This window comes from Diadema antillarum, unplaced genomic scaffold (assembly GCF_040938485.1).
Source record: "Diadema antillarum isolate AM-2024a unplaced genomic scaffold, OU_Dant_1.0 seq00001041_RagTag, whole genome shotgun sequence".
In the NCBI taxonomy this organism is placed as follows: domain Eukaryota; kingdom Metazoa; phylum Echinodermata; class Echinoidea; order Diadematoida; family Diadematidae; genus Diadema; species Diadema antillarum.
The window spans coordinates 894,698-915,173 of record NW_027271872.1 but is presented as its reverse complement, the minus strand read 5'-3'; the positions used below and the strand labels follow the sequence as shown (position 1 = coordinate 915,173).

The window sequence follows — 20,476 nt, the reverse complement described above, 5'->3', positions numbered from 1 at the left end:
GGCGACTGTTTGATGCATTTCATTGCTTGTGATGCACAAAATGATGTCTTATAAGCAGCTCACCGATGTTCACAGAATTCACAATCACTTGCACAAGCGCACAGAACTAACATAAGCGAAACTGCGGGGAAGCCGCCAGGACCGCGCCTCGCGGCGCGGTCTCCGGGGCTATGTAAAATGCTACTCTTATAGCGAGATCGGCTATAACGAAATAACTGCTATAACGAGATAAATTTTGTGACTTCCAAACAAAGAAAAACATAGTAAATCAAACCTGCTATAGCGAGGTAAAGCAAAATGGCTTCGGTAGTGCTTTACTTCGCCTGTGCTATCATCTTACAAGATTGTAAAGCTTGATGCGCCAAAAACTGTCTTGTACACACATAATCATTTTCTTCAGTGCACTCCAGCTAGCACTGCATGTTGTACGTGTGAAGTGTGTGTGTGCACGCACACTGTATGCAGAAAATGTGGTGGGACGGCCATGTGTATACATGACATCATCATGACGTTTAGCAGGTGTGAGGCAATCTGATGCCGTGATTGGCCTTCTACTTTGGGAATTCCCCGTCTTCACACACACACGCAGTCATAATGTACATACAGAATGTGTCACATATACACACAGCATTGTGCAGACCATATTCAAGCTTTCCACACAACACACACCCATACGATAACCACATACCAATCCAATCCACAGACGATCTTGATACAATCGCAAGCTATATAAATTTACAAATTCAAACATCTACAATTAATGAGAAACACATTCTTGATATTGGATTGGCGGATTTCCTTGGCGAAAAACATCTTCTTACCCATAAAGGTAATTCCCTCACATACAATATCAAGTTATCAGTATTGATTGAAATATGATGGGTAGTCCCACATGTGCAAATTAATGTCTTTATTTTATGCCTTCTTTTATGCCTACTGATATAACGAGATATCGGCTATAACGAGGAAAATGACTCGGTCCCGACCATCTCGTTATATCGAGTTTCCACTGTAGTCACATCCTTCATTGAGACCCAGAGCGTGCAATACTGTAAAAACAAGGAATGTCTGCATGCATTTTAATTCTGCAAATTTTGCAAGAGCCAAGATTCATGAAATTAAAATGCATGTAGAAGTTCTTGTCTACTACTGTATGCATTGAATGCCAGAGACAATTCACAAGAATTTCATGCCGCAAAAATATCTTGCTTTACGGTATAGAGTATGTTGATGGTGGAGTTGGAGGGAGGGTGGTGGATTTTCCAATTTCTCATTTTTTTTCCCTGTAAATCAGCAAGTGAAACTAGGTCTTCTTCCCACGAAGCAGCGTATACTGTAGGAGTCTTTGGTGCCAGTTCATGCATGCACAAATCAATTGATGAAACAAACTGAAATGAGTTTCAGCTGTGTTATCAAGCAATGCTAAGAGCTTTACTACACCAGAGTTTGTACACATGTGCAATACTCGGTACTTCCCATGTTCACCCCAGTTGTGTCTGCATAATCTTCGTATAAAACATATTCTGAATATGTGTCATCAGAAAAAATAACAGAAACTTTTCATTGCTAATCTACGATGTGGGAATGTCATGTGCAGATTGTATTGATGGTAGGCACTTTCATGGACAGTGTAAATGTTGTCTGGAAGTAAATTCTGTAACACCAAAAACACCTTTTGTGTCCTGATTTTGTCATTTGTCACTTTAAATTGACAAGCATCATGGTTAAAGATGAGAAAGAGAGTAAAGTCAGAAAAGCTGAATGCAAGTTTACTGCCTCTAAGCTATTTGGCAGAGCAAAATTGATATAAAAGTATTTTCTGCATTTTTTTTCTTTGTTCTGATTCTCAAGGTGTAGTGGCTACTATGAAGTTTCCAGCAAAATAATGATTACATGAAAACAGAATTAAATCCCACTCCCATCATTGCAATGAAATGTGTCACAAAGACATTTGTAAAAACTGATTTTTATTGCTTTCAAAAAAAGGTTTTGTTGGTGTTTTCTAGTAATAAGCAGGCAGTACATATGTAGATTTCCAGAGAAAATGTTATTTTTCTTTTAATACCCAGGGTATAGTGGGATAAACCTATTTGCATAAGCATCCATGTAACACACAGGCACATTCATAAAACCTTAATAATCACAAGTAAAGTACTTCAACTTGGTAAAAGTGCATATAATTGACAATAATACATTCATTATTACAAACATTATAACAAAAACTTATGACAAAAAGGAGCATGGTGTTCCTGAGGTCAAGGTGACAAGGTCAAGGCCAAATGTTATGCTGTGCCACCATTTTGATGAACTACAGGCTGAATCTTTGACAAAAATTTTATAAGACCAGGTTAAACAGATAATGAACACAAAAAAGGTACTACATAGAGTGCATTTTTTTTTTTTTTTTTGGGGGGGGGGAAAATTATAATGATTTGCATGATCTATATTTATTTGGCTGCTAAGGAAATAGTGACTGCAGTGTATTTGGAAGCAAGCACCCACAGGAGCAACAGCTTCAAGTCTCCTCCAAAGGACTAGGCAATGATAGAGTGCCTTGCCTAAGGGCGCTACTGCCACAGTCAGGGGACTTGAACCTCGGATCTTGGATTGACAGTCCTTTTTCTTATCAACTGTGCCATGACAGCTCCTTTTCCCCCCTGCTCATTTGGAAAATACTGTACTGTATATCTCAAATAGCTGAAAGCATACATGTTTTTGACGTTTATCCTCAAAGTTTAGTTCTGCGTTTATATATTTGGATTAAATGCAGGAGGTATGCCTTTGCACCATACTTGACACTGTGACATCATCGACACTCGTTTCATATTACAAATGGACATCATAGGTAACTTTTGAGGCATGTAGCCCGAAACGATAAAAATGCTTGGAATGTTCTTTAATTCAAAAAAGTTTTCAAGGTGATTATATGATAACCATCCATACACTTCCACATGTCGACTTATGTAGTACCTAAAAAAAAAATAAAGAAATTAATAATAATCTTGATATCTTTTTAAAACATGATATTTACAGTCAATGCAAGAAATCACACAAATAGAATAAATAACAACTGAAAAAATATGGAAGTAACACTGCACATGAATCTATTGGCCAAAGAAAAGCCACAGGGAAATTACTAGAAAATTTCTTCCTCATGTTATTTTTCTCCAATTTCTTAAAAATCCTACTGAATTTCAAGATGAATGGCTTTGTGCCGACTATATCTTGTGTGGAGTCCTGGGCAAAAATAGTTTGAAAAAATGAAAGTAGTGATACATTATTCTGGGAAAAAATGCTCAGGAGGGACAACACAAACAACATATGTAACTGCTGATTTTAGTAGCCAAGCAGAAATGTGTTTAAAACATTTCATTTACCAACTATCACGGACTTTGTGTGAATGCAAATTCACATTCCAATATATATACTTTTCACTGCAACTTGTCTTCTCCCAATAACTTCACGTGTGCTTCCTTTGTGGACTGTAAAATGACATAAACTCTGACCTGCATGGTGTGAGATGCTATTCTGGAGGAAATGCGAGGCTACGTCAGGAAAATAAGCCAGTTTGTAATATTAAAGCTCATGTACACATTGGTACAAATGACCTTTCTTTTTTTCTCAGTTGGTTAGGCACTTCACTCGTTTTCAAAGCGGCATAATGCATAAGCTTGCCTGAAGTAACAATATGTAGAATTTGCGTTCAAAGAAAGAATAAACGTTTAGACCGAGTGACCAGAATAGTCCGTCATTTGACATTATAGCAGGCATCAATTTCATTGTTTTGTATTGAATATAATAACAACATTTTTTTATATTGCCAAATGCCAGGCTTGCTGTCAGGTGGATGTGCTGGCAAGCACCATTTTAAATAAAGAATTACATGAACAATCATCACATCACAGATGCTTATCTCAGTGAATTTAACAAACCAAAATGCCTGTTGGTACATATGACCTTTCTCTGCTCATGCGCAAAGTAGAATTACGAACTGATCTATTCAAGGGAGTCCTTTCTTCTCTCTTGCAGGCTTTGCATGTGCAGACTTGTAGTCTATCCTCTTTGCCACTCGTACTACTTGTTGGTTACATTCTCGTAAAGTATCCTCCAACACAAGGCATTACTTTAATACCTCACAGGGTACACTATTGCAATACCCCAAAACACATCTCAAAAGAGTTCCAATCACGACGGAGTTCCCATCTGAACATCACGGCAGGTGCATGTGGAGAACCAGAGGTGGGGCTATCATCACGTGAAGATGCCGCTGCCAAAGAGGTGGTAGAAGACAGTGACATGGCGCTTCAGGGGATCGATGACGAAGTACGCAAATGTCTGGCGGTGGTCTTTGTCGCTGGGGTAGAACTGGTAATCGTCTTTGTCCTGAAGAGAAGAAAAACCACACATTTCTCATTTTTTTCTTTGTTTTTATTGATCAAAATGATGAGATAAACATGTTGGTTCGGAATTGGAACCTGAGGAAAGTATAATCGGCTATGTGGCATAAGCATGAGATAAGTATGTTATATTGTCTGAGAATTTAATCCATCATTTGAATGCTGTAGATTCCCAATTAACATTAATATCAGACTTGGAACATATGAAATCTATAAATGAACACAACTTTATGCAACTGCAAAGCAGTTATTAGGATTTATGTATGATCATATTCCTTGGCACAATGTTAGAAATGCATAAGGGTGATAAAAATTAGTACGTTTGAAAATATCACGTCAAGAACAATATTCCTGAATTGCTGGGAAAATTATTATTATTACCATTTTTTTTAGATAGATACCCAAAATGTCGCTTTGATGGTGCATCTATCCTCAGTTCATCCAGTGACTTTCAATTGAAATGAAGTTCAATATACAATGAAATACACAAAGTGTGTCATGCTAATATTGTCTGGGGATGTACAAAGTGGAACAACACAAAACATAATGAAAACTCTAAACATTGCATATACAAGGCTTAAGATGTCAAACAATGCAAGCACAAACAGAAAGAAAAACTGAACAAAACAAATGTGGACTTACCCAAGCTTTCACTTTGAAAACACTGGACGTTATTCTCAACTCTTTTGTGGAGGGATCCTTCTGCACACTGTGGGGTAGAACAAATAACACTTTGCAGGGTTAAGAAGGTATCGATAGGGGGAATTATCAAGTTGATGTATTAACAGAGTGGTAAAAGGTAATTTTCTTCAAAGCAAAGAACATGAGTGTATATACTAACCACACCACAGGGAGAGGGAGAACACATGGAGTTCTTTTAAGACTTTTTTTTTTCAGCAGCTAGGAGGCAAACGTACTCATGAATGAAATAATTTTCCTTTAATTTTAATGGTCAGAGCTCTAATTGTGGAAGTTCATCCACCCAAAAAAAAAATAAAAATAAAAATAGATAAATAAATGCAGGTACATATATAAAAGTGTGCAGAATTTCACTCTTAAAACTCAAATGTGTGTTGACATTACAGATCTTTTGTAGTTTCATATGACATTGCTTTTAAAACTTGGCCATTGACAAATACTGGGTCATTAAGAAAGTTCTTCCAGTTTTCTAAAACATTGCCATGCAAAACCCCTCACAACTGATAGGCTGCTGCCTTTCTGTTCCAAGAAATGCTGCTAGTTATCTAGGCTATGAATAGTATATGAGCTTTATACGACAGGAGCCTGGGAATGAGTCTACAAGAGATTTGACCCTTGACCTACCTGACGAGTTCTTTGTACAGCGACTTGGTGGTGTCCAGGTAAGGCGTGATGCTGTCCTCATACTGGCACACGGCTCCTCCAAGACACAGGTGCTGGAAGAGAAGAAAGAGGAACTGCTCTCGCTCCGTGTCCGAGTAAATCTCATAGTTATCCGAGTCCTCCAGCAGTATCATCTGAGTGGCAAGGGTGAGGAATAAGAGAAATCATCTCTCATTGAATGATTACGTAACAAAAAAATATATATATAATGAAAATAATTTATGCAACAATATAGCACAAATTGCAGAACAATGCGAGTAGGAAGTATAATTGCGACAAAAAAAAAACGAAAAAAAAAAAACATAACTACAATATTCATTGAAATATAGACGAGAGATAATGTAAGAAAGAGACCGAAAAGAAATACATTGTAAATATTGGGTATTAGAAAGATTAGTGCAAGAGAAGAGAAAGGAAACTCAGGAGACTTGTTTAAGAATGCAAAAATGTGAAACAAGATGAAAGCAATATACATGACTGTCAGCACAAAATTTCTGAAAACACAGTGTCTGATAATATCAAAATTCATTTTAAAACAAATGATGATGTCTACAGTAATAACACCGCAAATACATACCCTCATGGAATGGGATGGGGCACCCAAGTCAGATGGAGGCACAAAAATACTCAAACATGATAAAAATGCTTCTGGCACAGAATTTCATACATATGACATCAGCATGTTACATAGTCTTTTCTTCATTTTACTCAGAGAATGTTAACTCATCAGATGTTGGATCGTTGAAATGTCTTTACATGATTTTTTATTAATACACTGTACTAGCTTCATTAATAGGTTATTTATGATTTGTCCCAACTCTACAAGGCTGACCGACCAAAGCAACCAAAGCAACCAATTTGAGGTATGAGTGGTGGTTGGATCCAGCTGATGATGATGAAAATGATGATGATGACAATGATGATGATGACAATGATGATGATGATAATGATAATGATGGAGCAGCATTCATATTTATATGAATCAATCAAAGGCACCTTACTCTCAAAATCACATACTCCCAAAGGTGCTGGACAAAAAAAAAAAAATAAAATAAATAGATATATAAATAAATAAAGATAAAAATTACTTGTTACTTGTTACTTGTTGCAGTAATCCCATTCGCAGCTCCAAGGAAGCTATACCGGGATGCAAATCGTGTCATGTGCCAATGGAGGTGCCAAAGTGACAAGGTTGTGCATGTCTCTCTTATGTACACAGGTATAAGACAGTTTAATAGGGGTTCATGCGGCAACAGTCAACAGGAAATATTTCCTCACTTTTCGAACTTCATCTGAAATGGTGAAGTCTTCGTAGAACTCATCAAAGCACTTGACGATTCTGCCCCCCTCTCGCACAAGCCCCTCCTCCTCAAGGCGGTCAAAAAAGTTCATAGAGGTCACGGAACATGGAATGGGCGTGGCTTCGACTCTTTCCGCAGTGAAACCTGTTGGCAGAAAGGAGAATGGAGAGAAGAGATATACATGAAGCAGAAAATGAAGATAATAATAACTCAATATCAGGAATAAGATAGAGCGATTTTGATTGTATGAATATGCGTTTTGAAAATTACAAGAAAGTTCTATAAGAAAATTCATCATCACCAAGAATTCTGGTGCACATAACAACGTGTTCTGTACAATCAATCCTTTGTGTGAGTGGCAATGGGTAATGCATGATATAAATATTGATAGCAAGTACGACATCATATTACAGGCAGTCAACAATACTGTTTATGCCGAGTATTTCGCGACGCTTTTATTTTCGCGAATTTCGCAAGACAGGTGCTATTCGCAAATTTAAAAACATGTGAAAACTCTGATCCTGATATGAATGTGACGTGCACACATATATTTCACCGTTCAATGCTGTACTCCACAATTGTGAATTTAACCACTTAGTGAAATTGTCGGAAAGTCCCGATTCACAAAAACATTAAACTCACAAAATATATGGCATGTACAGAATATTACATAACATTTAAGATTTGTATTCACCTGCTGGTCCCCAGGTGCCACTGTCTGACAAGACTTGGAGTGTTGTCATGACAACAGGGTCTTGGAAGAAATCCTGCAAGACGAGCAAAGAGACATCAAAATTAAAAATTAAAAACAGCAACAAGAAGTAACCACAACTATTCCCATATGATAACAACATTGCCCCATAATTGGTAAACCCATAGGCCCGAATTCACGAAGGTGGTCTAAATTTAAACCATGGTTTATGTATATTTCTTCTGCGTAGATATGATTGACAGATTGCGTACGCTAACAGGCATCCAGTAAAAAAAAGTGCATTGATGCGCGCATGTATTGCTACGCCTATTTAACGCTTATTTTAGACCATGGTCTAAATTTGTACCATGGTTTAAGTTTAAACCACCTTCGTGAATTCGGGTCTTAGTGTAAGAGGAGTACCAAATATTCATATAATTGCCTCCTTACATGGATGGAAGGTTGGCAGCAACACTCTGTACAGGTTTAAAATGATGGCCATCTGTGGTTGGCAGAAAGTTCATAGGGCCTACATGAGTCGACACTTTACCTGCTGCACATATATCTATCTTGCAAATGAATGTTTCATGTGCATCATAGACTCTTGATTCCTATTCATTTCTAAGAGTACGTTCAAATGCTCATAGGAATTAATGTTGTGACATGCATAATTGAGTGAAATGCTGGTGGTGCCCTTGGATCATCATGGAAATAGGGTTCCATGTTTCATTTTTTCGCTTGATCTTCCCAAAGTTTGGTCTCTGTGAAGAAGATGTGCTGATGAGCGCTCCCTTACCAGCATGAAGTCATCCTTCTGATAGACTTGGAAGAGCTGGTCGTAGCTGAAATACTGCATGCAAAATCGCCCCTTCATTCCCCTGTGGAGGAGATTTGAGAGAAGATCATTGGAGGGCAGAGCAAAGATGCAGGGTCACTTAAATATCTTTCCAGGACAAGTGCACAGTTCAAACTTCTATCCACATTTATAGGTAAAGCAAAGGACTATATAGTATTAGGAATCATTCTCTTTTTACAATCACACAAGAAACATTCTACTACTCACTTCACAGGACTCTTTCAAGACAAGCTCTAACAACTGTGAGTCAAAAGACAGAAGACAAGAAGAACCCCCCCCCCCCCCAACAATTTTAGGGTCTTTACATTATGTGAGACATCAATGAACAGTTATGTTTGATTTCCTAAAATCATAGTGTTTTGTTTTCCATGTTTAACAACTGGTACTATATGTACCTGGTACTCTTGACCGGACAAGTATGTCTAATTCCGCGAAAAACTTCTCATTTAATAATGACATTTGCTGGGTCAGTTTTTCGCTTTGACCCAGCAAATGTCATCATCATAAATGAGAAATTTTTTCGCGGAATTAGACATACTTGTCCGGTCAACTGGTACTCATGCCATGGTTGTGCATCTTTGTATATTGAATGCTGCTATTTTAAATCATGAATTGTTAATCAAACAAAGGAGACTTACTTGACGATTTATAAAATTCTGATTTTCTTTGTACATTATTTGTAGGCTACGTGTACATAGAGGTTCTATCCGCCTCCAATTATCATTGTCAATGATATCCAGGACACAACTGGTTAGACGGACAGAAACTAACTAGACTTCTAGACCGTAACATGTTAGAGGCTACACTCGGTATAAAAAAACAAAACAAAACCTACATCAAGTTTGGACCTCCCGTGACAAAATTTGACCACCCGTGACAATTAAGATTTAGACCAATGGTCAAATTGGTCAAATAAATGCTATAGTATTTCTACTTCTAACGTTACTTCTAACTGTTACTTCGTAGTCTTCAGTACTCGACAGACGGTGCTTATAATACAAGGACAGGTGCAAGTAAAAAGGGTCACATCATTGACATTATTAGCTAGAGTGGTTGCTAGGCTCCAATTTTACTTTATTAAGTTTGTTTGGGAGTTGGCTTACCATTTAAGGTAGATATCTACGAACAACAAGTTACTTTGAATAATAATAACAGCCACCATGGCGCATTGGCATAACCTTGGCTTTACATTCACCAAAATTACAGAGTCAAATAATTACCACTTCATCAGCAGGTCTTTCACGTCTGTGTTCTTTAGTGTCTGGCACTCCTTCGTATCGATGTTCATAAAGTTGAACTTTTTCTCTCGTTTCTTCACGTCGCTGGAAGTCATATTGCTCGCGATTTTAGATTTGGAGATCTCGCGATTTAAAATCTGAACACACTTGCAATTGCACTCGAATGCTAGCCAACGTAATTATGTAACCCTGCTGTCTGTGAAGTAGTAGCTGGCTGGGCGTACTGCTGCTGCCGTGAAACTAGGGACGCTATCCCACGGAAACATCAACGCTCCGCCCGCCGGTACGCGCGCGGTAAATGCCGGAGCTGTCACCGTTGCATTCTCGATCCTCGCCTCCTGCTGCATGCATGCAAGACACATTCGGAGTTAGTTCAGACAATCATCGGTGTCGCGTCGAGTTGCAACAGCGCCATCTTGTGGTAAAATAGTGGTATACGTAACAACGAAATAGGAAAAATCAATTTTATAAAAATTGAGAAAACGAAATTTCGACATGCCAGCTCTTGTCCAAACAGGTGGTGTTTTCCTGAGGGTTGCTGGAATATCAGGAGCTCTAGCTGTTGCTCTTGGAGCATATGGAGCCCATGGTAAGTAGTCTACGGTGTGCGATTTGCGAATCCTCCTTTCTTCGGTCCCACACCTTGCTCTTTGTGTAATGTCAATTACGGTTGTTCTCACATGTATTGTGTGCGCGTGTGCATCCGTAGAAATCCCTACTAACTAAGCTAATTAACGGTAACAGGCGCAGGGTAGAGTGAGTGGTATGGCGAAATTGGGGGAGGGTACAGTATAAGGAAGTCTAACAGGTGTTACTCTTTCCTTTTGTGCTCCAGTCCAGACCAAGCAACATATTAAAGTTTTAAGAATGGCCTGATGACAATAAAAACTTATGCAAACTAATGAATGAACGTGAGCGAGATGGACTGATTAAAATAATGTCAACAATATTGAATGGTACTGCCATGGTAGTACTAGTAGTAGATGCACACCCTTTGATGTTAGGATTGGAGATTAATATGACAGATATTTTAAAGTTCTAAGACTATTTATTCTATGTTAAAGATAACATGAGATGGTAAATGTAAAGCCACAGGACACTACAGCACCTAGAATTGACCGACAAGTAAATTCTTCTTCTTCCGATAAGTACATCACTCTCAAAGAGTATTGTCGTACTGGGTGCTATAGGTGTCACTACAGCAACAAACATCACATTTGGTGCAAGAAGATAAACTTATGGTGCAAGTAAAAAAACTCCTTAGTATGAGGGTTATCGGAGTGTAAGTGGTTTCAAACTGCTCCGAAAGGTCTCGAGAGACGGAGCTGAAACCACAGCTGTGGGAAGGCCGTTCCAGATGCAAACAACGCTTGGGAAGAAACTGTGTTGATAAGAGAGGATTCTGCAGTGATGTTGCCGGAGTTGGATGTGGTGGCCTCTGGTCAAATTTTATGTGTAATTCCGCGAAAAAGTTCTCATTTATAGTAATGACATTTGCTGGGTCAGTTTTTCGCTTCAAAAAACTGACCCAGCAAATGTCATTACTATAAATGAGAAGTTTTTCGCAGAATTAGACATGTCGGTCAACTCAATGAACTGATGTGACAACAATCCAACATTGCTGTTTATACTGTAATTATGTAAAGTATACATTGTGGATCTGTGGTAATGATAACACGAACAGGTAACAGCATGCACATGTGGGTTGAAAGAGAATTTGTCATAGTAGAGTCTACCCACTTTTTAATATGTCACAGCAAGGTTCGGCACTTATTGCACTTTGGCTCAAAATGTTCAAACCAGAATCGACACTCGGTGATTTGGTATTCAAATTTACTTGAGTGATTTGATCTGAGTGGTTTTAATATAGCTTGTGCAGTTTTGAAGCAGTATGCTCCAGCTTGACTTTAAATGTTTGCTTGGATACTGCATTTTAGTGCTAGCAACATATCATGAATATGAAGAGGTCTAAAGTGTTTCACAATTTTGTCTTCCATTCTTGCTGATTATTACAGGACACTCTTTTAGCTAGTGATTTGTGCAATAAAGGGCCAAACTTTGATTGTGATCTATCAACAACATGTACCATTAATCCAGATTCATATGTTGCCGCAGAAGTTAATTATAGGGCAAGTCCAAGATAACACGCGCGTTACGTATGGGACATTCAGAGACTTTTATGACCTGAAAAATAGTGTTAATGGCTTTTGATCATATCAAACTTTATCATCTGGTGATTGATATCTAGGAGAAGTATAATCATGCAAAAAATGGAGAAAAATGACCTTCACAATTATATTCTAGAAGAGAAAATATGTGCCGTTACGTATGGGACCAGAAAAATTTTGTTTTTTTGAACATTTTTTTCAACCTCAAAACTCTCTGAAAATATTTCATTCTACAACTTGTAACTCACTGTGATGAAAGTCACAACACTCAAGATTATCATAGGTAAGTTTCGTGTCATTAGGTAAAAAGCTCTAATTACAGGTTCTAATTAAAGACAGACATGACGTGTTACGTATGGGACAGTTACGTATGGGACAGTTTGTCCCCCATTCATTTAGTGTGTGAAGAACCATGTTTATGGGTATTTTGCACAATTATTGAAGTAAAATCAGTTGAAACTACTCAAATACTGATCCAGATTGTTAAGGAAACAATATTCCCCAAATATTCACCATCCTAATCATATTCAATCATATTTTTATATTTTTATGACCAACCTGAGTATGCATGCCCTTTGTCCCCCATTCGTTTAGTGTGTGGAGAGACACATTTATGGGTATTTTGCAAAATAATTTTGCAAAATACCCATAAACAAATTTTTGCATAATTATTGAAATGGAATCAGTTGAAACTACTCAAATACTGATCCAGATTGATAAGGGAACAATATTCCCCAAATATTTACCATCATAATCATATTTAATCATATTCTATATTTTCATGACCAACCTGAGTATGGGGTATGCCCTATTTTTATCAGGATAGTTACTACTGAAAAATTGAATAGTTTAAAGTGTTTACTTTCATTGATGAAGGGCAGTTTGCCATTTCGTTTCAATAAAAAACAACCTGACACAAGAAATATTAATTTTTATAAATAAGCAATACCTGCTGCGTGGAACCCCAGTGATCGAGTAGATATATGATGTCTGTCTAGCAGTCAGGTCATTGATTCGAGTCACACCTTAGTATGTATACCCATGAATTTTGTCGTGGCTATTATTGAAACCTGAATAAGGACAATTTGTGTATCACTTGCAATAAAAAAAAAATCATTTTACTTTATATTCTTTTTAAATATTTATATCACAACCATTTCAAATTGGATCTCCATCACTAAACTTTGAATTCCTCTAGTCTTAGGATTGTATGCTCTTTAGTAATTCATATAATTGGTTTCCAATCATCTCATTAAATGTTGAAAACTGAATCCCCATTTCTACAAAAAACTATACCATCCCTTTAATGCTGTTTTTTCATTGTGTATTTTGCCATTTTCCCCTCCCCCTTTCTGAAAATTGTTCAGTCAAGTACATGTATTGTTTAAAGTGTCTATAACTCAAAAAGTAGCGACAATGTTGGGATGCTTTCTTCAGGATGATTGACCATTTGTGTACTGAGAGACCTTCCCAGCTAGCTACATGCATTCACATGCATTATGTATGAGGATGTCCCATACGTAACGCATTTGTCCCATACGTAACATTATTTCAATGCCTTATAAGAAATATCCCTTTTACTGTTTTTTCTTTTTTCTGTGGTATTTAATTTCTCTAAACAATAAATTAGAACTTTCCAAAAGGGCATTAATATAACCTTAGCAATTTCAGAAAAAACCTAAAAAAATGACCTCAATTTGTTACGTATGGGACATCTCATGATAGGACACGAGCTAATTTGCATAATCATTTGCATAATCCCTAAATTTTCATACCAAGTTAAACTATTTGATGAACTTCTTATGTCCACATATTGATCAAATATCATTTGCTTTCCTTTGAATTAATATGAATTTTTATAAATGTCCCATACGTAACGCTGTGTTTCACATTTATGCAAATGAAGCCCTTGAAATTTGCATAAATTACGTAATATAATTTTTTCCTCCATGGAAATCAAAACTTTAACTCATAAGCTTCAAAATGATACCAAACATGTCAATATTGAGCAAAGATGAAATTTTGCCTTCTGAGGGGACCTTATCTTGGACTTGCCCTATACATGTTTTGAATCAGTACTTTTAACTCCTAGTATGGGAGTGTTTTTGGCTCTATTCATAGTTTATACATTTCCTGATCTAATTTTCTCACCAGGAATGAAAGGACAATCTCCAGATGTGAAGCATGTAAGTTTATGAGACATCATTGTAAGGAATTTTGTTTCAATTTATTATTCTCTCACAATTTTCAGTAGGAAATTCAGATACCCTTACCATAATGAAGGAGTTGAATTGATCTTGTGGTACATTATTGATGTTTCCTGTCTTACTGTGTGTCGTGTATATGTTGTGTTTTACGAATACAGTTGAAACTGGTTATAAAGAGATCTGATATAACAAAATATCTGATATAATTTCTCTGGTCCCAATGAATTCATTTCCTTGTTTTGTATTGTTTATTGACTACTGATATTACAAAATATATACAGAAAAAATTGTGTTGGTCCCAAGGATCTTGTTAATATACTGAGTTTCCACGAAGTTGTTATGTTAAAAACATTGCCATATTCTGTCTTTTTCAGAATTAAATCAAGTATTTCATTTGCAATTGCATATATCAAATGACCAATCCAAATAGTTAATTTGATTTTCATTAAGCCATATAGGCCCTAATGATTTTTTTTTTCGACATTGAAGTGTTCTGTATTTTCCAAAAGTGAATCAAGAATAAATACAGGTACGAAGGATAGAATGCGATCCAAGAAAAACAGAAACATAGCCTCTGTAGGCAAATGACCATAGAAAAAAAAATTGCCATGGACTATGAGAAGGTACGTTTGTATACCATTCAATACTGTAAAATCAGAAATATTCATGGCATGAAATTTTTGCAAACTGGGGCTAAGTTCTGCCTTTTTGGCAGAATGAATTTTTCATGAATTACCAACTGCTGGCATTCCATGCATATAGCGAAGACAAGAACTTTTATGAATCTTGGCTCTTGCAAAGTTAAAGTGCACAGGAAAATTTCTAGTTTTACAGTAGGCCTACTTGTACTGACCAGTACACAAAAGATGCACTGTCAAAAAGGCTGGGAAACAATTTTGAGATTAGTAGGCCTATTGCTAGTTCATGTTTACAGTTGTATTTCAATGAAGTTGGACTGTATTTACTGATTTGGTATTTCATCTCTTCCCCATTTTAATCTCTGGACATCTCAGACCTTTGACACGGGGAACCGCTACCATTTCCTGCACACACTGGCACTGTTGGCCGTTCCCATGTCAAGGAACCCAACTCTTGTGAGTGAGATACATGTACTTGTATTAGCCTGATATGTTGTGATTTCATACCAAGTCTGTAATAAATGACCTTGTGGGTGAGACTGCTTCAGCTAGATACAAGTGTACACATCAATGATTTATTTTAATGCCAAGTCTTACTTGCATAGGAAAGAAGGCATTTACGAACTGGTATAATGGAACATGTTTGGAAAGAAACGGAGAAAATATTCAGCCAAACACACACTCCCACACATTGGTGGATGGATAGATAAACTGTAGATGGATGGATTTGATATTTAAAAACAGGAAGAGAGAGACAGACTGTGTAAACAAGGAAAGGGAGATTTGAACACATTTCCCATTGCCTTTGCTCTCACCAAAACATCACTTTGTCCTATAAAGATTTTGTCATATATTGGTTTGTAGAGGGATAAAATACGGAAAATATTGTAAGGTTAACGAAGTCCTCAAGACTGGCAGTTTTCGTTTGTTACATCAAAATTTTGTTATGACCGAACAAATAAACAATAAAAAGACGTAGAGCGGATGATTTTGCGGCCTGGATTTTTATTTCATTGCAGGGCAAGTCCAAGATAAGGTCCCCTCAGAAGGCAAAATTTCATCTTTGCTCAATATTGACATGTTTGGTATCATTTTGAAGCTTATGAGTTGAAGTTTTGATTTCCATGGACGAAAAAATTATATTACGTAAATTTATGCAAATTTCAAGGGCTTCATTTGCATAAATGTGAAACACACCGTTACGTATGGGACATTTATAAAAATTCATATTAATTCAAAGGAAAGCAAATGATATTTGATTAATATGTGGACATAAGAAGTTCATCAAATAGTTTAACTTGGTATGAAAATTTAGGGATTATGCAAATGATTATGCAAATTAGCTCGTGTCCTATCATGAGATGTCCCATACGTAACAAATTGAGGTCATTTTTTTAGGTTTATTCTGAAATTGCTAAGGTTATATTAATGCCCTTTTGGAAAGTTCTAATTTATTGTTTAGAGAAATTAAATACCATAGAAAAAAGAAAAAACAGTAAAAGGAATATTTTTTATTAGGCATTGAAATAATGTTACGTATTGGACAAATGCGTTACGTATGGGACATCCTCATACATAATGCATGTGAATGCATGTAGCTAGCTGGGAAGGTCTCTCAGTACACAAATGGTCAATCATCCTGAAGAAAGCATCCCAACATTGTAGCTGCTTTTTGAGTTATAGACACTTTAAACAATACATGTACTTGACTGAACAATTTTCAGAAAGGGGGAGGGGAAAATGGCAAAATACACAATGAAAAATCAGCATTAAAGGGATGGTATAGTTTTTTGTAGAAATGGGGATTCAGTTTTCAACTTTTAATGAGATGATTGGAAACCAATTAGGCCCTATATGAATTACTAAAGAGCATACAATCCTAAGACTAGAGGAATTCAAAGTTTAGTGATTGAGATCCAATTTGAAATGGTGGTGATATAAATATTTTCAAAAAATATGAAGTAAAATGATTTTTTTTTTATTGCAAGTGATACACAAATTGTCCTTATTCAGGTTTCAATAATAGCCACGACAAAATTCATGGGTATACATACTGAGGTGTGACTCGAATCAATGACCTGACTGCTAGACAGACATCATATATCTACTCGATCACTGGGGTTCCACGCAGCAGGTATTGCTTATTTATAAAAATTAATATTTCTTGTGTCAAGTTGTTTTTTATTGAAACAAAATGGCAAACTGCCCTTCATCAATGGAAGTAAACACTTTAAACTATTCAATTTTTCAGTCGTATCTATCCTGATAAAAATAGGGCATACATACTCAGGTTGGTCATAAAAATATAGAATATGATTAAATATGATTATGATGGTAAATATTTGGGGAATATTGTTCCCTTGTCTCTATCTGGATCAGTATTTGAGTAGTTTTAAAACTGATTCCATTTCAATAATTATGCAAAAATTTGTTTATGGGTATTTTTGCAAAATACCCATAAACATGTCTCTCCACACACTAAACGAATGGGGGACAAAGGGCATGCATACTCAGGTTGGTCATAAAAATATAAAAATATGATTGAATATGATTAGGATGGTGAATATTTGGGGAATATTGTTTCCTTGTCAATCTGGATCAGTATTTGAGTAGTTTCAACTGATTTTACTTCAATAATTATGCAAAATACCCATAAACATGGTTCCTCACACACTAAATGAATGGGGGACAAACTGTCCCATACGTAACTGTCCCATACGTAACACGTCATGTCTGTCTTTAATTAGAACCTGTAATTAGAGCTTTTTACCTGATGACACGAAACTTACCTGTGATAATCTTGAGTGTTGTGACTTTCATCACAGTGAGTTACAAGTTGTAGAATGAAATACTTTCAGAGAGTTTTGAGGTTGAAAAAAATGTTTAAAAAAACAAAATTTTTCTGGTCCCATACGTAACGGCACATATTTTCTCTTCTAGAATATAATTGTGAAGGTCATTTTTCTCCATTTTTTGCATGATTATACTTCTCCTAGATATCAATCACCATGATAAAGTTTAATATGATCAAAAGCCATTAACACTATTTTTCAGGTCATAAAAGTCTCTGAATGTCCCATACGTAACGCGCGTGTTATCTTGGACTTGCCCTGCAAGCGGAATTCCGTTATAACCGTGTTTGTTATAACGGCAGTGCACTGTAATTCTCATATCATTTTTCTTTTGCAATGTACCATAATGAGAGTGGACTGTTGAGCATTGCTATTTCCTTCTTTTATTCTTTCCTCCCAATGCATCAGACTGGAAGTCTCATCTCAGTAGGAATGCTCCTCTTCTCCGGTACCTGCTACTTTTCAGCGTTGACAGGAAGCACAGCCCTGAACAGACTAGCTCCCATCGGTGGTCTAACTCTGATTGCAGGGTGGGCTTCCATGGCTCTCTGAATGCTCCACCAAAGTTGACCATTTTATTTCCATTTTTAAGGTCATTCAAGCCAGAAAATCACTGCACTTTTAATCGCCACTGGGGAGATGCACCATCCTAGTCCGTGAATTTCAGATCTGTTTCAGGGGCGGTGGTGTTGTATCTTTGAAGTAAGTCATGGAGCAGTGTGTTCAGTCACTCAGAACCATTTGTGTGTTTGAGCAGATTTTATGCACTTTATTTCCAAACTAATTTACCAACCAATTCTGTGCAAAAGTTAGGAAAATGAAAAAACAAAACAAAACAAAACCTTAACATACCAGGAGATTTTGCTTTGTCTCATTCAGTACAGTGTATCTATTGCCACTTTATGAGGTTCAATGGTATTTGAATCAAGTATTGCAAGTAATGCAACGTAAATGTCACTGTAGGAATTCAGTGGCCCAGGCCTGTTGCACAGCAGCACTCTTACACTAGCAAGTGTTCATAAGTACACTGTGGGTGGCATGTGATCAATTGAAGTACATGTACATGTACATGTATTATTATACTCAGTAAGCATTTTCTGCTGAACCCATACTTGTATTTTAGATGAACTGCAATGGTGTCATTCTCCTTTCAAAACAAGTGTGATGGAAAGTTTAAATCCATGCATTTGTTAGATCATCTTCACGAATATGTAACCTTTGATGAGTGCATAAACCATTGTTATGTAGAACACCATCAGCCTGCTCAAAGCAAGCTCTTGAGGTGTTTTAGATTTGATCATCAGTGTGTTCTCGTTGACCTGAAATGTAGATGTACAAGTTGTACACAAAGACTTTTGAAATAAAAACACTTTGGTATGGGTCGAGTTCCAAGACTTTGTGTGTGAAACAAGTTGTCAACTCAAGCAGAAATGTCCCTGTGTCCTTTGGATGTTTTCTTTACACAGAACTGACATGTTAAATACTTGTATCTGCTTAGTGAGAAGGGGTAGGGGAGTTGATGATTGAAAATATGCTACTTGTATTGTAGAATACATCCATTGAAGAAAAAAAAGTTTTTATGTAAAAGACATCCATCTAAGAAAATCAATATTTGTGCTGTGTGAATGTTTTACAAAGATAATTGCAAAATACATGTACTGTATGTTTGTAAGCAACTCTGCAGCATTTTTGTTGTTGCTGTTGTTTTAAAGAAAAGAAAAGAAAATCAAATCTGTTGTGAGCCAATGTCTGCTGATGTTGAAGATAAATGGCCGACTGCATTTTGTTACAAAGTCAGATTACTTTTTGGATAGCATGAAGTGTTTAACAGATATATCATGTTACACCATTTACAACAATGGAAAACCAATTATTTTGAATTGATTCAGATGATATCCCCTTTTAGTCTAGTTACAGCTGTGGTGACAATATTTTTTTTTCCTTTCGCAAGAAATTGTTTAAAGGGTGTGTACAGTTCTGGTCGAGGTGAGGATTTAGTTTTTAACGTTTTGCAAGATATTCAGAAACCACTCTATGAGATGTCAAAGAGCATGCAATTCTATGGGGTATCAACAGTTTATTTGATGAAAATCGGTTTTGAAATGGCTGAGATATCCCAAAACAAGGTGAAATAAAGATGTCCTAATAAAAGGCATGGCCTGTCGCCTTTTATTATTATCACTTTTTGGATATCTCAGCCATTTGAAAACCAATTTTCATCAAATAAACGTTGAATCCTTCTTAAAATTACATGCTCTTTCATATTTCATAAAAGGTTTCTCATTATCTCACTTAGGAATGTTCAAAACATGAATCCCCACCTCAACCAGTACTGTACAGTCCCTTTAAGACTTTTTTAAATGTGTTCATTTTGCAGACTCACACACATCACAAAGACTTGCCAAAGATCTTGATGGTGAAAACTCATATGACAGATTGCTTTTGTTGAAACAAGTAAATGTTGCATAAGATTTGTTATTCTTTATAATGAAGAGCTCAATATGTGTTAGCAATACAACTGTCAAATGTTTCTATATGAAAGCTGTGTAATCTATACTGCATTTAATTTTTAGTTTTGTTTTGTTCTTAGGAGAGCAACAATCATTTTTTTTTCACCTGATCGTTTCTCATAACTACATGTCTATAAGCTGTAAGATAACACATAATACCAATGTGAAGCTGTAGTGACGAGTTACCCTATGATCCGGAGTAGCTAAAATTGTACGTCCTTTTCTCCATGAAGCTAATTTCCTTATACAAGTATTT

General features: G+C 36.5%; 2 protein-coding genes across 2 annotated transcripts; one reads left to right on the top strand and one right to left on the bottom strand.

Annotated features, from left to right (window-relative positions):
• Positions 1-4,251: 4,251 nt before the first annotated feature.
• On the bottom strand, positions 4,252-9,940 carry LOC139743005 (cilia- and flagella-associated protein 300-like). Its single transcript, XM_071653512.1, has 7 exons — positions 9,828-9,940; positions 8,548-8,629; positions 7,755-7,827; positions 7,038-7,204; positions 5,721-5,893; positions 5,040-5,106; positions 4,252-4,383 (listed from the first exon to the last, which is right to left on the bottom strand). Exons 1-7 carry the CDS (start codon positions 9,938-9,940, stop codon positions 4,252-4,254), a joined length of 807 nt encoding a protein of 268 aa, XP_071509613.1.
• A 342-nt stretch (positions 9,941-10,282) lies between these two features.
• LOC139743004 (transmembrane protein 256 homolog) lies at positions 10,283-18,370 on the top strand. Its single transcript, XM_071653511.1, has 4 exons — positions 10,283-10,434; positions 14,168-14,199; positions 15,234-15,314; positions 18,119-18,370. Exons 1-4 carry the CDS (start codon positions 10,341-10,343, stop codon positions 18,260-18,262), a joined length of 351 nt encoding a protein of 116 aa, XP_071509612.1. The 5' UTR covers positions 10,283-10,340; the 3' UTR covers positions 18,263-18,370.
• Positions 18,371-20,476: the final 2,106 nt, after the last annotated feature.

What these genes read in the sequence shown, in the direction of transcription:
- LOC139743004 (XM_071653511.1), top strand. Translation starts at nt 10,341, where the DNA reads ATGCCAGCTCTTGTCCAAACAGGTGGTGTTTTCCTGAGGGTTGCTGGA. An exon ending in AATCTCCAGATGTGAAGCAT is followed by an intron (nt 14,200 to 15,233) that starts GTAAGTTTATGA and finishes TGGACATCTCAG; the next exon opens with ACCTTTGACACGGGGAACCG. An exon ending in TGTCAAGGAACCCAACTCTT is followed by an intron (nt 15,315 to 18,118) that starts GTGAGTGAGATA and finishes CCAATGCATCAG; the next exon opens with ACTGGAAGTCTCATCTCAGT.
- LOC139743005 (XM_071653512.1), bottom strand. Translation starts at nt 9,940, where the DNA reads ATGACTTCCAGCGACGTGAAGAAACGAGAGAAAAAGTTCAACTTTATG. An exon ending in AAAGACCTGCTGATGAAGTG is followed by an intron (nt 8,630 to 9,827) that starts GTAATTATTTGA and finishes TCTCCTCCACAG; the next exon opens with GGGAATGAAGGGGCGATTTT. An exon ending in AGAAGGATGACTTCATGCTG is followed by an intron (nt 7,828 to 8,547) that starts GTAAGGGAGCGC and finishes CTCGTCTTGCAG; the next exon opens with GATTTCTTCCAAGACCCTGT.